General features: G+C 37.5%; 1 protein-coding gene across 10 annotated transcripts in view; it reads left to right on the plus strand.

Annotated features, from left to right (window-relative positions):
* FHIP1A (FHF complex subunit HOOK interacting protein 1A) overlaps positions 1 to 20,240 on the plus strand; it is an 81,204-nt gene that overhangs the window by 36,269 nt on the left and 24,695 nt on the right. For 9 of the 10 annotated variants that reach the window (XM_042050017.1, XM_042050022.1, XM_042050016.1 and 6 more), the window contains 4 exons: positions 10,333 to 10,565; positions 11,956 to 12,582; positions 17,283 to 17,441; positions 19,575 to 19,661. In XM_042050017.1, the coding sequence (XP_041905951.1) occupies positions 10,464 to 10,565; positions 11,956 to 12,582; positions 17,283 to 17,441; positions 19,575 to 19,661 (975 nt within the window). In that variant the 5' untranslated portion in view covers positions 10,333 to 10,463. Of the gene's footprint in view, positions 1 to 2,924; positions 2,991 to 10,332; positions 10,566 to 11,955; positions 12,583 to 17,282; positions 17,442 to 19,574; positions 19,662 to 20,240 lie in introns of those variants that run through there. The other variant, XM_042050018.1, reaches the window with a different exon arrangement.

Genomic DNA, 20,240 nt, shown 5'->3' on the forward strand with positions numbered 1-20,240 from the left:
TACCTGGGATTTTGTGCTTTGGGGATAGGGAGCTGGAGGAGTAGGATAGGATTTTGTAAGGAGTGTTCATTTTGCCATTTTCCCCCCGCTTTTTATTCTTCCACCCCTTTGTTCTTCAGTGTACAGTGAGATATAATGATTTTTGTGTCTCATTTTAAACACTTCAGTGGTTTTGCCCAAATTTGACAATTGAAATTGAAAATCATAAGAAGAATTTTGCAAGTGCTTTTCTCTTTGTCAAACTTGAGCATAATTTAGGACAAAGGAAGTTCACTAGCTTCTGGAGCTTTCTCCGAGCTAAATTGGGAATGTCTGATGCAAACAATATTGCTTCACAGTGTTCTGTTGTTCCTATCCTTCTTTTAATTCTTTTAAAGTAGGGAAGAAAGCTGACAAAAATACATTTATATTTAAAAGTATCAATCCACTAAATATAACATTTTGCCACAAGGCCCTACCTAGTATGAGGCGATAGATGTACACAGGGCAAGATAAGAAAATAACCTTTCAGATTTTAGTAGCTCATTAAATTGAGTAGGTTTGAGGAGTAATTTGTGATAGGCATCTGCCATCCTACAGTGCACCGAGACGATTGTCCTAAAGCTCTGTAACAATATGCTTTTGCTCAGTCCATTTGTTCATTAGTTCATCATGTCACTAACATGCTATAATTTCAGAGTGTAGGAAATAATGTTGACTTGGTGGATAAGTAGCTTGGGGTGATAATTCTCCCTAAAATGAGTAGTTTCAGTAACTGTGTACAGAAGATAAATGACAGATTCGAGTTATCTAGTCAATTATTATAGTCCCATCTACTATAATGAACATATTGAGAGGTATAAAAGGGTTTTACTGTGTGATAGCTACTTAAATTTAGATGGAGTTATAAACTGATTTTTTCTAGGAAAAAGAGAACTTTGTATTGTGAATGAAGTTTTGGAAGGAGAAATAAATATCCTTATAGATTAAGTATTATGTTAGCAACTATGCAGTAACCATTCTATACATAACAGTTTTGATTTTGTGGAATATTTTGTCCTTTTCTGGTACTTTTAGTTTTAAAGAGAAAGATAAAGAAAAGCATCATGTGCATATGAACAAGAGAGCAATTCCATCTGCAGAATGGAAGTTCTTTTCTCAGTGAAAACTTGGCAACAATCCTCATGGGAAGCTTGTTGTTAGGTTTGTTTCTTTATTGATCAAATAATCATGATAGTCTTAATGGTGTTTTACTGCTGATTCTTGTGTTTGAACTATATCTAGAACCTGCAAAATAAACTCAGTGTGGAAATTAAAAAAAAAGTTTATGGCTTCTTTATCATGAAACATGGAATGTTTAGAATATGTGTGTATTTGCATTTTATTGTGATGAGTGCTGAAAGCACACACATCTTCTGTAGTGTCACTTTGTAGGCTTGAGAACATTATTCTTGGACTTCTTATGCTTATTATAATGAGTAATTTGACATGTTGTACAAATCACTTGAAAAATTGTCTTACAAATTAGTATAAAACATATAGCTTAATCTTGTTTTCTGTAATCTACGTATGATATTTACAGGTATACTGATAACATTTTTCTAGACCATCTTTCTCTTGGGAAGGTAGTATTTCCTGTTCTGTATGCTAGTGTTCTGAAAATAGTTTTAAATCTTCAGGTTATAGAGTCTTCTATTGCTTTGCTGGTCTCATTCATCTTCCTGTCAGGAAGGCTTTCTAGAAAGGCAACTTAATAATTTCCTATGAATTTATTCTATACTTTTAGCTTCAGAAACAGTTTTACCTTTCTCAAAAACAATCTAAACAAGAAAAAATGTTCCATCACTCCAACATCACAACTTCAGGAAACATGTGGTTTTTCTAAATTATGAGCATGTTGGGGCCAGGATTGTGTGTCACAAAGGTGTCAGAATTATCTTGGAAAGCAAAATTGATGCACAGAATGCATGGATCATTTTGATTTCTTTCTTCCACTAGCATTATCAGAACACAAAGTAGGTTTTGTCAAATGTCTGCTTTCTGATGTGTTGCTCCCTCCCACTCCTGGATAGTGATGAGTTTGGAAATAAACCCTCTACAGATCCTCAGTAAAGATGAGGACTTTGGCAACAACTGTTTTTTAGCAATAATTCACTTCAATTATGACAAAAAATTACTAGTCTAGACATAGCATGTGATATTTGCAATTCACCTATAAATGAAGTAATGAAAGGTAGATTCTTTCACTCAGTGACGTGTGCTGTGCCCTTTGGGGTTGTTTTATTTCTCTTTGAAACTTGGTATGAAAACACACTTGCAGTCCGAAATTTTAAACTGAGGTTTATTGTGCTTGTAATGTCTGTCTCACACAGTACACCACCAAATGCTTTGATCTGTGGGCCCTGGACATTTTTGTGACTTGGTTTTCTAAGGAAGCAGTCTTTTCTGAGATCATCAGTTTTGGTGGTGATGTGGAAATGAACCAGCAAAGCAAAGCTTTTAAACTAATTTCAGTTCAATGACATCTGCATTCTTTAGTATGTAGGTAGAAAAGAACTTTTCTAAACTGCTATTTTTAAGGCTTTTTTTTAAAGTTTAGTTTTAATATCCCTTTTGCACCACCTGTCTGCTACTAGCAGACTAGACACCTCAGTCATATTGTGCCAGAATGCTATTGGGAATAGAGAGGTATCTATCTTGGATTTTAAGAACCCTAGCTGCTATTTTATTATTAAGTTTTTAACCAATGTAATCTGTGTTTTGAGCTACTAATTGTTACTGAATTGTTGGCTTTCTGTAGTAGGTTAAATGTGAGGACATCAAATACAGCAGAGAAACAGGTTTATTATATTCCTTATCTCTCATAAAAAGGATCAAGTCATACAATTAGAATAACAACCATATTTTTTTGTCTCTCTAGCTTCAGAATTGTGACCTAGGGATATGATTATGTAGTTCATTCGTTCTGGGACAATGTGTGTGGTAGATGAAGATACCCTGTGGTGTAACAGGTAAATCGAGCCTTTCCTGAGCAGGTCAAGGTCTCTGTCAAGTTTTCTATGTTGTTTAATTCCTGTTTTCTTGAGCAATCAGTGCCATTTCTGTACTTTGGTAATGTGACCTTTGATGAACTGTGTTTTCTGGGTAGCTGTTTACCGTCCTAGATACACTGTCTGTAATTTTAGCCTAATCCATCAATGCATTTTGGACCATACTACGTAACTGGCATCTCTGTTCTTTCATTTTGGCTGACCCATGCAGCAGGAGTCTCTGAGGGCTTGGGATGTGGCTTAGCCTGTGTCCCAGTGGATAGGCTGCCAGCAGGAGTTGATGCTGTTGCTTGCCCTTGAAGCAAGCCTGTTTATGCCAGTGTAGCACTGCTGGGCTGGGGCTGTCAGCTGGGCCCTGGGGTGTCACTGCTGCTTGCTTGCTGTGGGGGAATTGCCTGTTCATGTGTCTGAAGAACCATGTAGTTACTTAGTGCTGGAACCCAGACCTCCTAATGTTATCATACCATAGGATTATACAGATCACATGAAGAGCTTAGTGGTAGCCCAATTGAGCTAATGTGAATCTACAATAAATATGTGAGTAGTGTAGCTCCCCAGACATTTGATAAAAGATGAATTGTGGTTTTTAACTGAAGCAGGCTGACTGTAGATGGGACAGGAAGATTTTTTTCTCATTATAAAATATGTGTGTGTAGTTGCTCTCATGAGAGGGATCGTTAGGCAGTCTCTGTGGGGACAAGGCACAAGACATTCTTACTTTCATGTTAGCAGGTTGGATTAAATTGTGCTTGATGAGAACAGATTGATACTTTGATTAACTACATTGCTTTACAATTTGTGGTGACTTGTTCTCTGTTAGGCTTTTAAGCAGATAGCTTTATCAGTGTAAAACATATCTTGTCCCACCTACACATGGAAGGCTTAGCATCTTTGCAAATACTGAGTAGAAAAGCTGGATTGAGGAAAACTGCCTAAATGTGAAATGCTTGCTTGAGGTGGACAAAAGACAGGACAAATTGGGACTGCAGCACTGAAACATCAAAGGACAAGTGAAGAAGGAAGATAATTGTTCATGTAGTTTAAATGGTTCCTCTAGTAATCTTCTTCAGTTTTCTTGCTAGTAGATCTTCTGAAGGATAGTAGGACTTAATGAAAATGAGGATTCCTTGATGCAGTGACTTTTAACCACTGACAGTTTCTCAGTTGCCCAGAACAGTCCACCTGCTCTCCAGTAAAGAACCTGTAAGCCTTCTGCACCCTTGTGGTGATTGTATAGGATCATTAAGACTGGGGACGTGGCTGTTCTTCACAGGCTTTGCTTTTGCAGCAAAACTTTGCCACAAGCAGGATGAATCCTTTTTTTTTGAAAGGATTGATGTCTTCCTTTGAAACAGTATTGTTAATAAGATTTAAACCCTCTCCCTGATCATAGTCCCTAAAGAAAATCCAACAAATTCATGCAAAAGGCTTTCTTTTCAATCAGAAGTAAACAAATCCTGAACAAGGTCCCTTTTAAGTTGAAACTAAGTTGAGGCATGCTAAAATTTGCCACTCATTTTTCTCCTACCTTCCCTCATTCACTTATCAGAGACTTGCATAGCTAAGAGCAAGTCCATATAATTTTCCTCTGCTTCTTTGAAGTGGTGTAATTTCAAGCCCCTTTATGCTACACTGATCCATGAAAAAGTTTTGATATAAGCTGTTTCTTTCACGGCCATCGAGGTTTCTCTGTTGCCTCTTGTGTACCTGAACTGACAGGGTGGAAAGCTTTGGGTGTGTAGTATCTGACAACAGAGGTTCATTTGTGTTTGTGAATTGTTGAGCATGGCATCTTAATGAATCAACAGAAGACAACCTTGATAAATTGCACAGCCTTGCAGCATGTTTTATGCCTTCTTTACTGTATTACTGTATTAGGCTGTGTATCTTTTGTCTTTGTTATACACTGCCTGGGAAATCCCAATCCTGCCAACTTCTGTTCTGTTTTAGTTTTTTTTTAATTCAAAAGTGAAATTTTTGAGAAGAGACACTCCAGTGTGAGAAGACTCCACAAGGGATTCTCTGCTAGGCTGTTTTTCCAGTGTACTTCGCAGTAAAATAAGTACTTCTTTTGATTGGGGTGTTCAGCCCTGTAAAAAGAGCTGATGGTTTCTAGGCTTCTGAAGGAAAACTGAATGCAGATATCCTCCCGTGAGTCCAATGACGGGGTCTCATCTCATCTAAAGCTACCCCGTGCAGTTCTGGACTGCTGCTTTTCTTCACCTGGAAATAGGCCGAGTTGTAGTAAGGCTTTCTGAAATAGCTCTAGAAGGCATATGTAAGTGGACTTGACCTTCTGATAGGGTTAAGCAACTGATAGATAAGATACGAAAGATTTACCTGCTAAGAAGGTTCTGTTACTGTATGGCAGAGTCAAAGTATTAAACTGAGTAGTGACTTTCGGAAGTAGAATTTTGAATGGACTGCATGAGAGGTATATTCACACTTGTCAGGTTATCAAATGGTGGAGTAATAACTTCATCAGGATTTAGCAGAGACAAAAGGCTAAATTACTGTAAAATTTTAATAATGAACTGATTAAAATAATGGTTACTTTTGTTCTTAGTGGCCCCTGAGTTCACTTCTACTTTTTCCTCCATGAATTTGCGTTTTATTAATTAATTTACTTTGTCACCTTTGGACTCATTATGGTCGGGTTATTTGTCTTGTTTAATTGGAGTGAGATTTAATTCACAGGGAATGATGTGATGTTGCAGTTACTGTTCCACATTTAGTCTTGCAATAAAATCAAGAAAACCTAATCCAGTAACAAAATCTGCTTACAATGAATGTAGTCTGTCTGCTACTGCTGTAACTACAGCATGCTGTTAGATTGAAATGTATCTTACAAGATAGTCTCTCTTCCAATTCAATTACCTTTTTTAAATAGGGATGCTGTTTTTAGGATCTACTCTGTGACCACTTAAGTTGTCAAAAGCTTTTTGAAACACTATTACAGAGTTTGAAGTCTTTGAAGCCTACACAGTCTATTAGTGTTTTGTATTAGTAAGGAAATCCCAGCATCCCAAGACGCTTTTGAAACTGGAAATATTTGCTTCCTTAGGGGAATTGATTTGAACTTAGAAATATTGTTGCACATTGCAGTCTGCAATGCTGTCTTGTTACTTTCAGATTAGAGATGATTAAAAAGCCATAGTTGGGCTGCTGTGAGGATAATGTCTGCATTCTTCAACTGCTCTCAGATTTCTGATCCAATAGCTGGGCCAGAGGCAAGTGAACTAAGCCCTTGTCAACGTTTGCTGCAGGCAAGTTGTTTTCCACTAGTAATTTAAATTTGCCATTTTTATTCTTCATTTGATTCTCTGTATAGTGTGTTTATGATGACTTTTCTGAAGTAGGAGTAAACATTCAGAGTGAAACATTAGAGATGTTATTGTTTGTCACCACAGGACAAATTATCTTTTTGGTGATTATCTTATTAAAGAGGTAAGCAGCTTTAATGTTGGGATTGTATGTATGTGCAGTATTCTGCTAGGTGCAGGTTTTAGTTATAGGACATAAATTCTGGAGATGAATTTGCTGTTTTACAGTTTGTTGGTCGCATACTCCTTAAGATCTTTACCAAGCAACAGGGTAGTGTTTGTGTCTGTAATAACAAACACAGTCGGTGGACCAGGCAGGATTCATGAAACATCAGCTTGAAGGGACCTTCCTAAAAGGTTTCTGTGATTGGTAGCATAGGCATTTCTAGAGTTGGCAACACTGAAAACCCTTGTTCTTCTGATCTAACTCTGACAAAGATGCAATTTGAATCAAAATGTTTTTGGTGACTTGTGTATCTGAGAATTCACTGTGTTGCTATTTGAGTGTGCCCAAATTGGGACTTGGAAATAGCAAGAAGCTCTTAAGTATCTTGGATAAATAGGACCTTAGGGGTTGTTATGCTGGAGATGAGGGGGCATCTACTTGTCTTGAAGGCGTCTTTCACTGGGACTGTATCTGTTCTTTGTATGTGGCGGCTGGACTTAGAATATCCTTGTGTGGGAAAAGATGTCCATTCTCCAAGCGCAGGCTGTAGCAGTCATCTGCCTAGGCAGTAAGCTGTTAACAAGGGCAGGACTTGAATGTTCAGTGCCACAGTGATGGCTATAAATTCTTACGTAAGCATCAACTAAATAGCACTGTTGTGGAAAGTGAGCTTTCCTGCTGGACACAGAAACATAACAGTGGCTCTGTCACTGGACCTCTTGGCATCTTGGTGTATTTTGAATGGGTGGCAAGGTATGTACCATTTCTATTCACTTGAGGTCTTTTCCTAGCTGCAGAGAAGCAGGCAGTATTTCAGGAATCTGAACTCTAGTATGGAACTTCCACCCCCAAGCAGTCTGTTTAGGGAGCTAAAAGATAGGGTAGGGCCTGTCTGGCGGTGAGGGAAAGAATCCTGTCTTGATGTTTGTGGAGTAGCATCTGAGGCTGGGATAGGAAAGATGCACGAAGAAAAGAAGATAAAAGATGAAGAAGACAGAAAATTGCAAAGGCTACGAAAGACAGAGAATTAAAACAGATTAGAGGAGAAGGGAGGGTAGTGGGTTAAATAGCTTTGGGTTGCTGTGTGTGGTAACATCCTAGAACTTTGCGTGCATCTGGAGAGTCTTACATCACTGATTTCTATCAGAATTTGTGAAGAAAGCCATAGTCTCCCTTATTGTTGTTTATTATCTTAAGTACTGGAGGCTGATCTGAAGTTTCTGATTCTATGCTGCTAACAGAATTTGTCATATGATAGGTATATGTGTATTATCAGTTTCTTTTATTTAAATTCTCAAACAATATGCAAAGGCTACATTGAAACAACCTCTAAGTTGTCAAGTGAAGGAACTCATAAATTCCAGAATGGAGCTTGCCTCTGCTTTGTTAATTAAGTTCTCTTGTTGCACCTTCTGATACCATCTTTAATTACATGATCATATTAGTTTTTCCAAAGCTGCTTGCTTCGTGCGCAGGGCAGATCTGCTAAAATGGTGAATTAGGGCTGTAAAGTGAAGGACACATTTGCCCAGAGGAGTCTGCTGGACTTCTACTGACATGGAAAGATCTCTGTTCGAAGGAGAGTGCTGGCAAAGAGGAAACTGGCAGGAAGTGGGCAGGTGATCTGAAGTATACCTCAGTTAAATATTCCTTGGATTATTAGCTATGGTATTAGACAAAGTGCTTAGAGCAGGCTTTTTCTAAATGGTGTGTAAGCATGCATCATGTTTTCCCAGTGTTTCTTGGTAGAAATGCTGAGCACGCAGAGCTGCGAGCACGTTGCCAGGAGTTGTGCATTATAATGGTATCTGCTTAAGTCAGTAATGATAAAAGCACCCAGATCCCAGGTCTCTCAAGTTGGGTTCTCAAATCTACTTGCTACTTTGATTATTTTGGTGTGTGGGTTGTGGGTTTTTGTTTTTGTTTTGTTTTGCTTTGTTTTTTCTGCGCAGGAACATTAGTAATGTAGAAATAGTACAATTCACTTTCACAGGACTTTTTAAGAACTAGCAGTGTACTGGTAGTTGCCTTCAAGTAAATGAGCACAAGAAACAAGCTGTTGGGAAGAAGAATGCTTGGAAGTGTAAGGTCTGTATAAGCATGGAGGAGATAGACAGGGGAGAAGTGTAGTTGGAGCAGGGGGACAAGGAGTATAGACTTTGATGATATTTTGTAAGTGATTCCATCTATTTCCAGCATTGGCTGATTCTTGTGAGCTAATTCTTACTGGTTGTGCACAGTCCTCTCCAGTGGATCTGGTTCCAGGTAGTTCATAATCTGGAGAGTAGTTTATATGGAGTGCGTGCTTCATTCTGGAAGTGGTGTTACCCAAACAGATAAAGTGTACAGGATTTATGCTGGTTATGCTGGCTTCTCCACACATGGGATGTGTTACCTGCAAAAAGGATGGGGTAGATTGTGTTAGTTGTATTGCGTGAGAGTGCTTAGCAAATGCACAGGAAATGCATTGTAAGTGCTGAAAGAAGCAGGATTAGGATGGAGGGGAGAGGCTGATCATGCAATTGAATCTTGAACATATGAATATATGTATATATATACACAGGGGAGTGCATAACGAGTTTTTGCTCTTTGCTTGCCTCAGAAATCGTAAAAGTTGTACCCTGTATGTTTTTGAACTCTTTTAAAATGGCAAAAGTTGCTGCTAGTTTTGAGACAGGCTGGATGTTTTCTGTGGTCGAAGTTTCAAGAATATAGACAGAGCACACGTACAGGGAGCAGAAATGTCCACTACAGAGAAAAGATTTTCATCTTTTAAGATATGCATAGAGAAATCCTTTCTTATACGGGCAAAGAATTGCTGTATGTGATTTGGCAGCTTATGGTACAAAAAAATTCTGTTTGTTGTTGGGCGCTTTTGGTTGGGCTTTTTTTGCTATGGTCCCAAACTGAAATAAGTGCCTAGGTGGTTTGCAAAAAGGAGAATAAAAATGTAAACTTTATAAAAAGAAAAAAAAAAGGGGGTGGGGCGGGGCGGGGGAGAGCTGTGTGGCTTAGGTACTGGTGTGTGAGGGAATATGTTGTCCTAAACCTATCAAAAATCTGTGAGATATCAATCTCTGTTTCATTTTAACTTTCCCCTGCAGGTCTGCAACTACTTTGATACTCAGATATCTAGGATATTAAATAATGGATGAAAAGAATGTTTCAATGTTTGATCCCATTCTCATAGTCTTTATTATGACATCTCAATTTATTTGTCTTTGGATACACAAAGGTTTTATCTTTTATGTTGTTTGGTTTTGCTTACTTTGATATGGATACAGATGCACCCTTCTACGTGAATATGTTTCCAACTGTTTATGATATGGTTGCTGGAAGAACACTTCTAAGTACTTGTAATTATATCTATTATTGGAAGATACTTTTTTAAAAAAATAGAGAAATAACCTGTACTTTTTTTTTTTACCTATTCAGTCTATGCAGCATTAGTTACTAAGCAACTCTGAAGAGACATGGTCAGATGGCAAAAATGTCATCACGAGAAACTAAAAATGCAGTGACATGCACAAAATGTTTATTGCATAAGCTTCTGCTGTGCTTGTTTTTTTAAGTAGCACCTTATTCTTATTTCAGTCACTGATCTCAAAAGTTTGAGCATTATAAGCCATTATCATGAGCAGAAGTCTGAGAAGATGGTCCTATGTAACATGCTTTAACAAATTCTGTCCTCAAACTGAATTAAAAGAAGAAAAGTTTGTGTTTTCTATAAAGATGTTCTTTTTTGTTAGACACTATATTTTGATGTGCACTAGTATATGTGTGGGTTTTTTTTGTTTTGTTTTCTTTTTAACAGATTTCTGTGGGCGCCAGAGCTCAGGACACAGTATCAATCTCATCATGATTCTTCAACATCTGTAGCTCACCAGAGGATTTGAAAAAGAAATTCAGCATGGCCTAATTGGCTTGACCTTTGGAAATTTTATAATGTCCTCTGGAACAAGTATCAGCAGACATAGGCAGGCTCCCAGCCTGCAGGGTGTTGACCCAGAAACATGCATGATAGTGTTTAGAACACACTGGGCACAGGTAATGTTAATTAGTTTTATTGATTGAAGTAAGCCGCGTTAATAGAAATTTGCTTCGTTCTTTCTTTTGGGATAATCCTCAGTTGCTCAGGAGCAAATGTCTTTCATGCAGAATGTAGTAGATGACACTGAACTATTTTCAAAATGCAAAGATAATTGACCTTTCAAGGTAAGGTTAGCCTTTACTAATAGCACTTTGAACTCCATATTTGCATCTAAATGGGAAGTGGTAGGACATGGTAATATCTTACTGAAGGCCTAGATCTTCTTACTGGCTCTGCTGTTGATTTGTTGTGACTTGCACCCTGTTGCAAACTTCTGTGCTTCCTTTCCTTGTGCTGGGTAAGTCCTGCCTATCCTTTGTAAAGTAAATTAGATGCACAGTGCAAAACTATATGCACTCTTGTTTATTTTGGATAGATGTAGATGATACACTTCAGCATATTCTAAAAACTGTTTGCATGTCATCAGCATTGTAATTGCTTTTAGGCAAAGGTGTTTTACTCTGAGCACCGTAGTATAAGGACTTACTTGCTGCAGTAATATGAATAACAATTTAGATAAAATTTATTTCTATGCTGCTGTTTTTGTTGTTCTCTGGCTATCCCAAGAAACCAGCCAGACAAGTGGTGGTGTTTCTGAGATGTTTCCAGAGTCAGAGGAGCTGTTGTTCAAGTGTCACCTTTTCTCACCTAACTAGTGATGCTGTCATGTTAGGAGAGCCGCTGTTCCTTTACGGTTTTGTGGCAATTATCTTCCACAAAAAGTCTAAAGACAATGGGTTTTTTGCAGACAATGAGCTTTATTGTTTGCATGCCCAACAGAATGTAATTCAGGGTTAGAAGTGTTGGGATGACTATCACTACTTTATTGAAAGTTGTAAGAGTATGTGGGTATCAGTGGCCATTTGGTGTCATGTAAAAGGTGCCAAGCAAAGAGCAGCACTATGGGCTGCTACTACACTTACAGCTGCAAATCATCCCATGATATTGATACTCCTGGGCACAGTTACTCTGGCTGGAGAGATTTTAATTTCAATCCTCTGTGACAAACTTGTTTCAAACGTCATTGAAATTCAATTTCTGAACACTTAAGGAAACCTGGTTTATCCCTATTTCAGAGAACCCTTGGTTTTCAGGAATAGGGTAAATAACAAATTTAGGTGCTTATTACAAAAAAGTGAACAAAAACATTAAAATTTTGCCTTGTACATGCCAAATGTGAAACTTTCAGGTTTTGTCTGTCAAACTTTCTGAGTTTGAAAACACAAAAGACTTAACGCTTTTTGTGTTAAAGAATTTTGATTAATTTTTTTCCTTGTAGTGGTAAGTGCATGCTTTTTGTGATGCATTCAAGTGCATTAAAACTGATCTGCCTTTGTTTCTCTTTAGGTTCTGAAAATCTTAGAGAAGCATGATCCTTTGAAAAACACTCAGGCAAAGTATGGGGCAATCTCACCTGATGAGGCCAGCACTGTCCAGAATTATGTGGAGCACATGCTTTTCTTATTAATTGAGGAGCAAGCAAAGGATGCCTCAATGGGGCCTATTCTGGAGTTTGTGGTCTCAGAGAACATCATGGAGAAGCTTTTCCTTTGGAGCCTACGGCGAGAGTTCACCGATGAGACAAAAATTGAGCAGCTCAAAATGTATGAAATGCTCGTAACGCAGTCTCATCAGCCTTTGCTGCATCACAAGCCCATTTTGAAGCCTTTGATGATGTTGCTTAGTTCCTGCTCAGGAACAACCACTCCAACAGTGGAAACAGAGTTGGTTGTCCTCTTGAACCAGCTCTGCTCTATAATAGCCAAAGATCCCTCCATTTTAGAACTGTTTTTCCACACTAGTGAGGACCAAGGAGCTGCCAATTTCCTCATATTTTCCCTGCTGATCCCCTTCATCCATCGAGAAGGAACAGTAGGCCAACAGGCCCGGGATGCGCTGCTTTTCATAATGTCTCTGTCTGCAGAAAACAACCTTGTTGCAAACCACATAGCAGAAAACACCTATTTTTGCCCAGTAAGTTGTTCTATTTTGCAAGGTCTTAAGTGCCAAACTAACTGTCTTTCCTGCATTCTTTCATCCTTTTCTGTCATTTTTGGTAAAGAAGTGTTGTAACACATTTGTTTCTGCTAACAGCTATTTCACAAATGGTGATGCTGTTTGAAGCATCCCTAATGCCAGACACAGTCTTGCTTCTTGTTTCCATACCAGTGTCTTGTGCTTTTGGGCCAGTGATTTTGCAGTCACACAGTGAATTGGATCAGGAAACTGATGGAAGTTATTGCAGAACTTAGTGGGAGGGAAATCTGTTCTGTGTCACTGTGAGGCCCCTTTGAGATGCTGGGGCTGAAGGAAGTGAGAAAGGGGATTGAGGTGTCCTGAGGTGCTTGTTTCTGGTGGCAGCACAAGCTTAAGCTGGCTGTGCTTCCCACACCGACATCAGTTCAACAGTTCAAAAAACAAGTGTGAGAATAGTGAGAGTGTTATAGAAGTGTAATAATGTTTGCAACATAAAAGGGAGATTTTCTCATTAAAAAATTGGATTTTTCTATTGCTGACTCAGGGTAACCACCATCTTGCTATGTTGTTCTATGTTATAAAACTTGGTAACACTGTTGCATTGTTACACCTGGCAAATTGATCTTGCTACATGAATAGAAAACCTTTACTTACCTTGCTCTTAAGTAAGTAATCTGATTTAGCTAGCAAAGCCGTCCTACTGCAGTTTTAAAGCTAAAGCGGACTGGAATAACAACACCTGCTTCTTCAGGTCTTATCACAGTCTGAGATCTGCAATGGATGTGTTCAAACCCAAATATCATTCTGTACAAAAGTTGCTCTTTTGGGTCAGTTTTTGGATGGATTCTTTTATATTCTGCATGGCTTGCAATTTAATTTAAAAATGCCAGAAAAATGAAGTGAAGGACAGTCTTACATAGCTACTAAAGCAGAGAGCTGTAGAAGAGAGAACTCTAGGATCCCTGCCACTGCTTGACAGCTGCTCCAGCCTTAGGTTTCCATTTATTCTGAGATTGCTTTGAGCAGTAGGGCAGGCTAGGTGAGACCTACAAATTCCAAAACAAAACTTATAAATGGTTTCTTTTGTCAGTTGTAAATATTGCAGCAATTTGAGACTCCAGTTGACCTTGTTTAATAGATACTGCCAAAGAATATGATATTGATTCTCAAACTGTCCCCAAGACAGATACCATTACTGGATCCATGCTATAACTTCCATAATTACATTTTCCAATTCATTAAAAAATGAAAAAAAGAACCAGCTTTATTACACTGAAGATTAAAGCCAGCTTTCAACAGCAGGGAGCCATGATTGACAATCATTCCAATTAGGAAGGCTTGTTGTCAAAATGTGCTAAAATCAGACTTTTCTGAACAGTAATGAGGTTGGCCTAAGTCTATAATAAGACTTTAATGTAATGTCATAGATTTAGCTTATTAGCACGATATCATTTTTTTGAATTTAAGTTGTGATGAGCTGAAAACCAGATTTTGTTCTCATGGAGGATTTTGTAGGTGTCAGTGACATTGCTGTATATCACTGAAATCAGTGCAAATGTTGCCTCAGGTACTCTGCAAAACAGTTAATGCAGTCCTGTGTTGATAGCAAAGACATTTGGGTGGCACTGTGTTGATGTTATCTCTGTTTCTGGGGGCAGGTTGGCATGTAGGGTTTTCTTTACCATGCCTTGTTGCATAATATAGGCATCCCCTGGGATGGGGTCTGGCCATAAATCTCTGCTGCCTTATGTACCCAGATCAGTGTTAGATCTGTGCCAAAGCGAACCTGAAGGTTTTCATGGTACTGTTATTTGACATAACTTTGGTTAAGAGCTTTTTAAAACCTGGATTGTCTGTAGATCCACACTATTCAAAACTGTAGGTGCAAAAACTATAAAGAAGGAAGGAGACAGGTTGCAGTGGGATACATCACTAACAAATGTTTTTAACATGGAATGTGTGAGCAAACTGTTGGGTAAAGTTTTCTGATTTTACACCAAATAATTATCATGTTTTGACCTGGAAGTTTTCTGGACATGACTGAAGATATTATCTATTCAGTATTATAATAATAAAAAAAAAAAAACGTTTCCAAAGAATTTTGAGCAGGATAACCACTGAAAGTCCCTCACAAAACTTTGTAAATACCTTGCAGCTTAGGAAACCAACTATTAAAGCAGGAGGAGGGTCGGCTCTGTAGTGCCCTTGAAAAGTTGAGGCTGTGTATAGAAAAACTATGGATGTGGGAGGAAAGAGAATTATTAAAAGGAAATAATTGTCCAGGTAGCAACTGACTATGCATTAACAACACATTATGATCACATAACGTGCCTGGGATTACAAATCGTGTAGACAGTGTCTTCTGTGAGTCAAGAGAAAGTGAATAGATCAAGGAAACTGGTTTGTAGAGAGACTCATGACTCAATGGTAAGAAAGAAACTGCTGGAGATGATTGTAAAAGTAGGGCATGTAGGGCTGAGATGACAAATGTTGGAAGTATTTTAAAAGGACACTGCTTTGCATAAAACAAAAAATAAAACAGTCTTGCACATCTTTCAGGATGTGAATGCATTCATTTCCTTCCCTTCCAGATTATTTTTTTTCATTAATGTTTCATTACCAGCAGAACAGAATTTTAATCAGTAATTTCAAATGGTAACCCTACTTATACCATATACTTCTGTGAACATTTTAAAATATTTTTTATCTAAAGAGATGAAATTGCTTCCAGTGGCTTCTCTCTCAGTGCTTAAGAAACATAATTTTATAGAGCCATTTGTGTTGTACTTCATAGCAAAAATAAGAGTTTCCTAAACCTTACAGGTTTTAGCAGCTACATCTATCACTTTTTCCTTCAGTAAGTCTGAAAAACGAAAGAATTCACGACATTGACGGATTGTGCATTCACTGCTCCTTTTAGTGGAGACCAGTATGTCTTGTCCAAGGTCAGCTTCTTGCGCTTAAGGGCTAATACCCATATGAAAGAGAAACGTGGATGGGACACAGCTTTGAGAATCAGATTGTGTACTGAGAAGGTGCATTTTTGTTTAGGAATAGCAATTAAATTTTAAGCCGACAATGGAAGATCAAGTGTGCATTAATTAAAAGTTCATGAGACAAATGAATCTCAAATTCTCTCATTGTCTGAAGCCTGGGTTTGTGAGAGTAAATGCTTGTGTGGGTTGGGTCTAGGTAGTTCTAGAAGAGCTTTTTTCTGAGCTCTTCTACTGTGAGAAAGAAAAAGCCCCAAAGAGATTCTGGTTACAGAAGAATGGGATTGTAAAAATAATGCTTTACTCAATAGTTTTAGCTTCTTAATGTATGTCCAGCTTTGTCCTTTATCTATCTGCGTATATAGAACTGTGTATATGTCACTGTACTAAAGCAGTGAATTTCCACAGTATTCTTCCCTCCCCTTTAATATTTGACTTCCTTACCTGTGACAGAATAAATCCATCTTCAAAATTATGGGAATTAGGAATAAAAAGTATTCAGAAAGATACCCTTTGTCTGACTGTATGGATTAACAGTTACAATTGCTTGTGCATGTGTATGATCAAAACCTGATCACCTCGTGTGAGCCCTTGGTCTTTAATCTGGACATTGTCAGCTGTTTGTTTTCTAGTGTTTTCTACTACACAAGAGCTGTATTTCATCTGAGCTTAGACAGTCTAGCTCTGTAGATGCGAAGTAGCCGTTTGTAAGAGGAAATATTCTTAGAAGAGTCTGTTGAATGAAAATTAAAAAGATTTCCATCAGGCCAAATTGTAATGTTCCCATTAAAATGAGAATCATCTTAAAAAATTATCGTGAAGTTGTATGAAATCATCTCAGAAGGATGAGTCCTGATTAATATTTAGAAAGTTTCCAGCTTCAAATAACTTTAATAATTAACAGCTGCATGTGAAAATACCATACTCCAGATGCATTCAGCAAAATCTAAGAACTTTTCTGGAAGTATGCTTTTTAAATTGTAACTAGAAATGCTCTCTTGTTGTTAAGTGATACATTCTATGTAAATCACCTGTAAGGCTTACTATTACTGGAAACATTGTTGAAATAATAACCAATTTCAGACTTTTTAACTTTTTTTGCTTCCCTCTTCCAAATAAATAAGAAAGGAAAAAGAGAAATTCTGAACAGTTAAATTTAAGTGGATTCAGCTGACTTGAAGCGCCTGGCAGTTGAAGTCAGCATATATCTGTGATCTAAGTGGGGCTGAACTTCATTTTTGTTGATGGGGCACTTTCCCCCTCCATTTCTGATGTTTCATGTTTCCGAGTGAAATGACTTCATACATGTGTGAGCAGTAACATTTGAATCACCAACAAAAGACAAGCTGTAGATATATGGTACCGGTGGCTGTTTTTAAAAGGGACTGAAGGAAAGTGCAAAGTAAGCTTAGAAAAATTTAAAAAGAAATAACTTTGGATTAAAATAAAAAGAAGACAAGACAACCTGATTTTCTCCATCACTTTCTCCTAAATACCAGATCTTGGAAGAAACATATTATATGGAAAGCTCTTTAAAATATTTATGTCTTTCTGCCACAGGACTTTTTTGAAAGGAAATTAAATTAATCTTAACACTCTATTATGTTACTAAAACTAATAGGAGAAACCATTTATGGTACTGCCATTCAAGCAGATGGACAGGTGGAAAGCTAACTTATTTCCTCTTCTGTTTCTGAAATGAAGGTGCTGGCAACAGGACTAAGTGGCCTCTATTCATCTTTGCCTACAAAGCTGGAAGAAAAAGGAGAAGAGTGGCACTGTCTGATGAAAGACGACTGGCTTTTGTCACCAGCCCTTGTACAATTCATGAATTCCCTTGAATTTTGCAATGCTGTGATACAGGTAATTGAACTGAGTTAGCCTATTCTTTAGAAGTAGTGGTGAGTTATATCTCCTGCAGAAGTTTGTTAGTTACAGAGTTTATGTACTTTTAATAATGGCATGAACTATTAGACTAAAACAACCTGCTTGTAAAATGAATGCCTTGTGCTGTCTCTCCTGGTTATAAGGATTAACTAATATACTTGTGGTTTTCAGGTGCCACATGTTTCAAATGAGAGCTTCATATTATCTTATGTAATGGGGAGGATTTTCTGTTAAAAGAAAAGAAATGTTTATTGCATTTTAATACCGCTGTTGATCCTAGAAGTAAATTGAATGCCTTTACATGTGGGAAAATGTAGGGTTTATATCTGTGTTTGTTCAAGCTCTCATAATGGTGTGCAAAAGAAAATAGTGAAAATAGTCCGTTTTTCCTGTTGGTGAATACAACATAAAGAAAGCCTTCCAAGCAGAATTATTTAGGTCTTCTCCTAGAAATATAAATTCATTTTAGATTGGCCTGTTTTGAATCTATTTTGTCCTTCCAGGGTTTTTTTTTCAGTGCTTTGCTCCCTTACTGTTTTTTCCAATTTAAATGTTAAATGAAATTTTTGTCTTTACATATTGTTTCTAAGGCTTGAATACTCTATAGAACCCAAATCCAGTATTTCATTAAAACATGATAAAAATTCTGCAGATACTGGGGATTTGTGTTATTTGAAGAAATGTGCTGGGTAGAATTGAAAATTTAGTCACATTTTCTGTTAAATAAAAGATATGTTTCAATTCAATGTGTGCAAAGTACAGTAAAGGAACTGATTGACTATTAAAGCATTGAACAAGCAAAAATAATAGTAGCTGTCATTGTTCAAATGCACTATACAAGATTTTTAGCATGCATGTTTAAACATGAAGAGGAGACAATATTCATTTTGGTGTCTAACCAGTTATTCTACAGATCTGCAGGAGATCATAATTGATACCTTTATTTAAAAAAAAAATTATATAAAGGGCACTGCAGAAAAATTAAAGAATGAATTATTCTAAAACCCCTGTTCGAATAGATGCAAAATGGTTGAGGATTTCAGCTGAAATGCAGAATGAGCAGTTTCTGACTGCTGCTTGATTGTGTCTGTATAGTCTTCAGCTGACTTGAAAGCTCAGTTACTGTAGGAATTTTTGCTCTGTGCGTGGACTGGTCTGTGTTGACCCAAAAACTTTGGCCGGAGATTAAAAAGGAACTGTGTAGCCAAGACTTCTTGCCATTTACTACTTTTTCCCTGGACCACAGCATAGGAAGGGCCACCCTTTTTCTTCCTCTTACCAAATTAAGGGTTACAAGTTAGAGGAAGTCTGGTAAGAATTGCAGGTGGGAGACTCTATTTGAGGCCACGAGTAGGCTGTGACACTCCAGTCTCAGTGAGCTTCAAACATAATATGTTGGCTTTGAAAGCTTCTGAATGGAATTCTATTTTGCTTTTATATACATGTTTTTACTGCAAAGACAAAATGAATGCTTCATTATAAAAGTAAATTTTTTGGCTTCTAGTAGCAGTTTGGGGGTTTTTGTTTAGTTGGTTGTTTTTTTTAAAGCTCTCAACCATCCCATTGAGTGAATTATGCAGGTTTTGTTGTAATTTCTGTTTGTTTTACAGTGGCTGGGAGAAGGGCATGTGAACAGTATGTTCTTACCGCATAGCTTGAGTGCTTTGGTTTACCTACTCTTGAAATAAAGGAAAGCGGCTGCTCTGCTTTTCTTTAATGTAGGAGGACAAGTTAACAATGGCAAATCCACCTTCAAGTGACCCTGACAAGGTTGCGGGAGCTAAATGTAGAATTTCAGCTCTTGTTTTGATACATGGCTATACACACTTCTCTGTCCATCCATTCATCTTTGTCAGCATGCAGGAAGATTGAAAAGCCGTGTCTCTAAGTTTGGCAGACTTACTGTAATTAAACATGGTGTGTGTATTTCTCTGTAGAAGGAACAGTCGTTAAGAACCTGAATCATATCAAATGCTGGTGAGAAGGACAAACGAATGTGTCTTATTAAATGGGAAAGGGTTTTGGTAGTGAATAATAGCATTCTGTGCCCTGTCTTGTTTTAAATCTCACTGGAACTGTTCTGTGTCTTTCTCTCCTCCACCCTCTTAGGTGGCACATCCCTTGATACGTAACCAGCTTGTGAATTACATTTACAATGGATTTTTGGTGCCAGTAATGGCTCCTGCGCTCCATAAGGTCAGTGACGTTTGCAAGCATGGCACAAAATAATAACGGGCAAAAGTATTATGGAAGATCTCTGTGTAAGGATACTATCAAATGTACTGTCAGACTTCCATGCAATTCAGTAAGTTTCTAGACTAACTTTCCATTTTTTCATTCTATATACTTTCTTAAGCAACATACAGGTATTTCTGAAAACATTTAAAATTCTTAAGTGTAATGAAGAACCAAAATATTTGCGTTGTTCCAGACTCACATATCGTCCAAAAAGCAGTGACGTTTTAGACATTTTATCATGGCAGACATGTTTCCATGAGCATTTTTTTCCTAAATGAACATTTTTCTAAAGGAAGATGCCCACAAGGAAAATATTTAGTCAAGAAATATTATGCTAGTCTTAGCAAAGGTGTTATTGTTTTGTAGTTCCTTACCATATTTGGTAGAGCTATTTTCCTAAAGTAGAGTTTGGTATCAGTTTTATAATATATTAGTGTGCAGTTTATGTTGTTTTGAATAAAAAAAATTGAATTTTTCTTTGAAGTTTAGGGTGTATCCTTTGAAAAATATGTCACCAATGTTAGTGAATTATTTATT

The sequence above is a fragment of the Corvus kubaryi genome, unplaced genomic scaffold, assembly GCF_017639235.1.
Source record: "Corvus kubaryi isolate FWS band 111438036 unplaced genomic scaffold, C.kubaryi_AGA036_p1.0 71, whole genome shotgun sequence".
In the NCBI taxonomy this organism is placed as follows: Eukaryota; Metazoa; Chordata; class Aves; order Passeriformes; family Corvidae; genus Corvus; species Corvus kubaryi.